Here is a 6,863-nt window from a genome sequence, read left to right as displayed (position 1 = left end):
AACAAGCAAGTACGGGGGGCGGTTGTTCATCCGTCTCACTTTTGATTTGCCAGTGATAGACCGCGAGGGTAACTTTAACCGTGCGGAGACGAAGAGGCGGCGAAAATTTGATATCACGTTCAAAGAGAACGTGCTGATTATGCTGCAGAACACTCTGGGGAGCAGTAGCAGGGGTTGTATGAACTAGTCACTAGTCGACTTCACCGCTCTATAGTGACTTTTTATGCCTGTCATGGACTTGTCGCTATCACGTGATAATGACCGGCAAGATGCAGTCCTCGGAAAAGACAGCAGCCTGCTGTCAGCAGGTGACAAGCTCCTGCGCGTCGGGAGGCAATGCGCTGAGCCAGAGCGTCGGTACTGACACCCGCCGTAAAACGGACATTTAACCAAATTGTGTGTTTACTCTCTTGCAATTTAACAGAGGGGGGAGAGGGCTGAAGCAGAAACTACCGTTGTTAAAACAAATGTGTTTAACTTTGAAAATGTGGGTGCAATTTTAATTGTCAAAAACTCCAGTGAACCATTAGTTCATTTTGCTCAAATAGAAATTAAGGCCTGCCTCTAATTCTGGTCCTCCTTCCAATAAAGGCCTGGAGCTTGACGAGCTTGAGTCAAATACAGGCCCGGGTCTGTATTAGAGGATTTACGGTAATTATTTTTATTTTTGTTCTTCTGTGTTTTCCATTTTGGTTATTTGAATAAGCTCATGTTTAGTGAATCATTTGCATACTAAAAGCTGCATTTTATGCAAATTCCTAATTTATTACCTTTTTTTAACCCAAGCTTTTCTTAAATACCTGAGATTTTTCAAGAAAAGAAGTTATTTTTTCTAAAACTTTTAAATGAAATAAAAAAACATCAAACATTAACGTCTCAGCGGTAGTTTTTTCTGATTTTGCTAAAATGTTTTGACCCTGCATGGACGAGCAGGTCTAGAAAATGGATGGTTTCTCGACTGCGTCTGATGGCGTTAAATGTTGATAATTACCTAGTCAGGTACAGCAACCAATCTGGAAACGTGCTGGGAATAAAAATGAACTCAAATGGAATTAGATCCCAAGTTAGCATTGTCCAAACAATAGCGTCGTTAACATTCAAAATTTGTTTTTATTTCCCAGAGTTCAGCTAAATGGGTGTGTATCTGGCTGCTGCTGACATCGTCGTTTGGGTTTCTGTTGAGCCATGCCGCACGCCAGGGGATTTCTACATGTTCACACCACAGCCGTCACACTGTCCCCCTCACCTACCCAGAGAAGCAACACTTGTTTGTATTTCATAACAGAACCAGCTGACTCGTGGCGGAACACTTACCGACATCACAGGTGAGGTGTTTCCTCTGGAAGAGACGAGCAGCAGAAGCGAAACCAAACCAATGAAGGAAGGAAGGAAGGAAGGAATAGATTATAAACAACTTTCCAAACCGTCGAGCAGAGACTTTCACATGTTTATTGACATGATTATTGCATTGCAAATACACCAAATTCATACAGAAATCTACAGAGTTTACAAGTGCTCGCTGAGGGTGCGATTGTAATCCATAAATCCAGATTGCACCCGTTTAAACATGGCTAACAAACACCAGCCTCACTAAAGTAGCTGACTTAGTCATGTTTAGTTTGATCGCATTAAACGGTTTAGTAAAAGTAATGCCTGAAATTCCATTGTTATATTACAGATGCTTTCCTAAATATGAGCACCGCTTCCTCTTGTTTCTAGATATGCAGATGATGGTGTATTCTACATTTACATACAGCATCCGTTTCACAGCTTCGAAGGCAGTTTTGACTTTGATCTGAAGAGCTGAACATGCAGAAAAAGGCGTTTGCGTACAGCAACGGCACACAGAGTTAAATACATTTCAAAACAAATTTAAAAGTACATTATGTTCTTCATAACACCCTTAAACTGCTTTTTACAGAAACCCTCATCCTCGGTTTCATCCCACAGTTGCATTGATCGTGTCTGAGTTAAAGCAACAAAACCAACTTTAGCTTAATAAGCTACACTTGCATGAAAGAAACTGGCCCATTTACAAGCTCCACACTTACACATTCTGAGACATTCAGCTAGCTGCTGTAGAATCAATGAGACACTTCGACCCTGTTCTACAGATTCTGACTCCTCTAATCCGAGGCCGCTCGAGGGTAAGAGCACATGGCACCAAAACCGATAGAAAGAAACAGAATCCTGTGTTAAACTCAACTTCAATCTGATGAAAGGAAACTGATGTGACCGAGAAAAGTCAGCAACCGTGGCACAAAAAAGGATTTGGAGAGCATGGGTGGTAATTTAGAAACCCAGGGGGTGAGGAGAGACCACTCCTCTGTTCTCCACCACAGCCGCAGAGATGGACCTCATGTTGTTGAAGAGCTGTTTGGACTGAGCGGACTGCAGAAGCTTCACATCACGTACGACCCTGTCATAGGCCTGGAAGGTAAAGGCAACCATTAAAGCAGCTTGAAATGCATCTAGAATCATGAAGTGAGAACAGAATTAAGATGGATTAGATAAGATCTGATAAACTTTTGTTACAGTGAGGAAACCTTAGAGCCACCCTGACAAACTGGCAGGCATGGGAGTGTCTCACACAGGACATTTTTGAACCACGTAGGACAATGTCCTCGTGGGCTTCAGATATGTATCTAATTCAAAGTGGTTTTCTTAGTGACCTCTGACCTTTACATCTTTGTTTTTATTGTGACAATCTGTTTCCTTTTCTACCATGAGGGTTAGACAGACACTGCTCGGAAAAATAAAAGAATTGATCAAAAACTATTAGAGAACATCACATTAGAAATGATTATGAAACATCAGACAACACATGAAAACATTGCTGAGTTTTATGACGATCTGTAAGGAGTTATTGTGAGTGCAGGTGTAGATGAGTCCTTTAAGAGACGAGTGGGTTGAGAGTGAAACTGGAGAAGCAGGGTTATCTCAGCTGCTCGATGTCTATTAAACCACTGCTAAGAGCGAAAGGTCCTTCAGTCTGGTGTTTTGGTTCTGCACCAATGTTACAACAATGAGAAAATATCTGAAGTTATTTTGTATATGTACTACAGCTACTTAAAGCTTCTGGTGTGCAGTTAAACTAGGGATGTCCGATAAGAACATCAGTATCCGTTTTTACTCCTTAGAGACCCGCCTTTTACATTTTACCCATCAAACTCTTCGGCTTCATCTCCTCTCTCAAAATGCCTAAACATGACAGCTCTGAGGTTTAGTTTTTGAGATATTTTAGTTTTATCTGGTACAACTCGAGAATAATTAGGAATTTGACCCATAAAGAGGACCTGCTGTCAGTCACAGATCTGAGACCGAGTTACGAGCGCTTACTCTGCCACGTTTCACACACACAGTACGACAAAGATTGTTCGTAACAGCAGCAATGTCTCACTTTTATTTGTTTTCAAAGCCTAAAACATTTGAACCTTTTTAACTCACTTGTACTATTTATTAACTTGTTAATCAAACTTTTCCCAACATCTGTGGCCTGAAGTCTAAAATCTGTGATTTGTCTTTTCCTAGTGTTGGAAATCGGGTCAGTTTGGTATTATGGAATGCCAGCTGGGTCACAAACACATTAACTCGTTCACTGCCAATGACGACTAATGTCGTCATTTGTATTTATTTATTTATTTTTTTACTGTGTGAGCGTCGGACGAGCCCCCGCACCGTGAGAACAAACATCTCAGCTCTAAAGCCGATCTTCATCCACATATGTCACGTAATCAGGAAGCAGAACATCCATGTGTTAGGAGATCGTTTTGGGCCGCTGCTGAAAAAAAAAAGTGAGGCACGAACCGGAAAAGCTTCTGCCAATCGCAATTCAACAACGGATTATGAAAGAACGGATATCGCTCGAAACGCGCGGACTCTTCCTGATGTAAGAGGTGAGTCTCCGCTTTGTTTTGGTTGTTTTGGCGTCGACATCATGCTAGCGCGCAACGTTCTGTCACTCTTAAAATAACAGTAAAAACGGTGAGAAATGCTGGCAGCGAAGGGCTTTACCGATCAGGAAACGGCTGGCAGCGAATGAGTTCAATTGCATGTGTCTATCACACGACACGTCAACAACACATAACAGCGGAAAATTTACGTAAATTCAACCTGCAAAATACACAAAAGTTGGGGGGGGGGGGGTGTCATCCATGAGGGGGATGGGGGAGCGCAAGTGTGGACTGTTTCGCTGCCGACCGTCGTCCATGAGAACGAGGTAGGGGTGGGTTTGCACGCAGAATGTTTTGCTTCTGTGTGTCTCCTGTGTGCGTGTGTTTGGGTGGGGGGGTTGCTTGGTTTTTCCACCTCCCATCTGATTGGCTGCCAAGAACTCGGGTTGACTCAGTCAGGATGAAAGGTTGGTTGCCAGGACCGATTCACACAAACTACAGTTGTTATGTTTAATCCGTTACCAATTATAGTTATGATTAGAAATGTTTTTGTTTTGGTGGCATTTGACAGAATTAAACAGGCTTATCCGTAATTTGAGAAAACAAATGAAAACCTTTGATGGTAAAGTGGGTCAGAACAACCTTGTATGTAAATAAAATACCGTAAAACCAATATGGTTTATTTAAAAAACTGTCACGTAAAAGTTGGGACATGCTGCCCAACCGTGGATAAACTTGAGATTGTCATTAATAAATATCTCTGAGAGGATGTTAACTGGTGAAATGTACAGAAGTGTGTGTGTGTGCGTGTGTGTAAAGCCTGATTCATGCGTCTGCGTCAGTGCAGAGACACGCAACACCATTATCTCCAGCAGGCCCGCAAGGACGGATGGAGTCGAGCTCTCTTTTCTAAACATCCATCCATCGAGATGGAGAATGCAAGCTTGGTATTGGTCAGGACGCCGCTGTTGTCTACAACACCACCATTGCGCCCTCAAAAACATAAAGAGAGCCAAGGATAACTAGCGGCAGACACGGAGAAGCTTGAAGAAAGCCTCGCGAAAAAACTCTGAAAATATGAAGGTTTAATTCTCCGTGACTGGAGGAGTGAAAAGATGCGCAGCAAGTGTTTTATTTGTGGACGGAAATGACAGGAAACGTGGGTTTAGAGGTGGGGAGTGCATGAAGAGGTGGAGGAGGATGAGAGACAAATATGTCTGTGTTAATAAGTCTCTTATATACAAAAAACACAATATAAACACACTATCTTGGACCGGATACGTGACAGGACACCACAGAACAGCGCTACGCCCTCTGCTGTCCTGGCGGGGAATTGCTTTACAACACTCCCCAGGAGACAGAGAAGTATGAGGGCAAAATGTCTCCGTGCGTGCGTGTCTCTCCCTTGCGGAGCTGACGGAGAAGCATGAATCAGGCATAAGAGGTCTTACCTCCACACACCAGGTGTCACACAGCATTTTCTCGTGCTGAGCTGATGGGTGGCCCTGACCCAGAGAGCGTGAGGCCCTGCAGACAGTGGAGCAAACACAAAACCAAAGCATCAGGGCTGCATAGGAGTTCAGGAGCAGACACAAACAGGTGGGAGTTTCGGTCTCATGTGTCCATACCTCGACAGGACAACCACCATGGCGTAGAGGTCGATCGCACAATCCGCAACTCTCTTCAAAACAAACTGCTCATCTGAAGGATCAAACCGCTCCATGAGTTCACCTTCAGAGCATTTATTTAGCTACCAAAGTGCTGAACAAGAACTCACCGATGATCTTCTTGCCGTGTTTGATCAGGAGCTTCTCAATGACCTCTCCAAACTGCTCAATGGCTTTAACCGTCTGGAGGACAAAGCACAACAAACGTTAGGTGACACGTTTCTGAATCTGTCAGAGAAAAAAAAAACACTCAAGCTTTTCACTTAGTTTCATTTGGAAGAGGAAAAACGGGTCCTGTCAAACCGACACCCACTCAGCCAGCATCATGCTTTATGGGGAGGCCCCTTAAAAAACACCCCCTTTACCAATCAGGCTGCGATATAGAATAGAAATATGCCTTACTGGTCCTCAGTGGGAAAATTTTGGTGCAACAGCAGCAAATAAGATGCAAAAGAAGAAAGGGCTGTGCAGTTCATTTGTTTATATAGGGCTGTCAACCGACCAAAATTGGCAATTAATTGCACGGCTTTCATAGCTAAAACGTGATTAATCATGAAGAAAATCCATAAATAAATAAACAAATAAAGAAAAGGAACAGACCAGGTCACCGCTCTGTGCCAGCTCAGGATGTATGCTCCCCTGTAGAGTCAGACCAGTGCTCAATCCTGCCTTCCTATAAAAGCACAGAAGAAGAGAGTTAAATTAACCCTACCATTATAAAAAAAATCAGCCATAGGGGCATTGTTCCATGAAGGGCCAAAATCGTGTCAAAACACTGCAAGAAGTCAGTTTCTGGACTGACCGTTTTAGACGTGACACTCTGATCCCGACCTGTTGGTGATCTCTGGCTCCAACACGACTTTACTGTGAGTTGGTGATTTCTGTTTACTGCCAGCTGTGGTGGCGCGTTAGCCTTAATAGCCCGTTAGCACGAGCATGCTAATGCTAGGTTTATGCTGAGTTATGCTGCTATAAATAGCATCACAAAACCTGCTGATGAAGAACTCTGCGCCGTTTCCACCAGAGGCGTCCAGAGTGCAGATGAGCTTGTTCTGTAGATGCATTATGTAATCTCCTTAAAGCCTGAAACATCAACGTTTTATAAACTGAAATATTTATTGTGTGATGTAAAAAAATGAACTGATAATTATTTTATTAAGAATTTCTATAAGAATAGACAAATAAAATGGGCCCTTGCCATCTGCAGACCCTCCACCAGAGGGCAGTAGACTGGCTATGGCAGGTTTATGATGAAGGTACTAATCCTAAAGCTTGGTTTATGCTTGACGCATTTACTTTCCGC

General features: G+C 43.0%; 1 protein-coding gene across 1 annotated transcript in view; it reads right to left on the bottom strand.

The window, feature by feature from the left end:
* Positions 1-1,435: 1,435 nt before the first annotated feature.
* acadvl (acyl-CoA dehydrogenase very long chain) overlaps positions 1,436-6,863 on the bottom strand; it is a 26,574-nt gene continuing 21,146 nt past the window's right edge. The window contains exons 17-21 of the mRNA XM_015940673.3: positions 6,161-6,233; positions 5,671-5,743; positions 5,522-5,594; positions 5,345-5,420; positions 1,436-2,430 (exon numbers count right to left, since the gene is read on the bottom strand). Coding sequence (XP_015796159.1) covers positions 2,293-2,430; positions 5,345-5,420; positions 5,522-5,594; positions 5,671-5,743; positions 6,161-6,233 — 433 coding nt within the window. The 3' untranslated portion in view covers positions 1,436-2,292. The remainder of the gene's footprint in view (positions 2,431-5,344; positions 5,421-5,521; positions 5,595-5,670; positions 5,744-6,160; positions 6,234-6,863) is intronic.

Source organism: Nothobranchius furzeri, chromosome 2 (assembly GCF_043380555.1).
Source record: "Nothobranchius furzeri strain GRZ-AD chromosome 2, NfurGRZ-RIMD1, whole genome shotgun sequence".
Classification (NCBI taxonomy): Eukaryota; Metazoa; Chordata; class Actinopteri; order Cyprinodontiformes; family Nothobranchiidae; genus Nothobranchius; species Nothobranchius furzeri.
The sequence above is the reverse complement of the archived record's forward strand: the minus strand, read 5'-3'. Positions and strand labels throughout refer to the sequence as shown.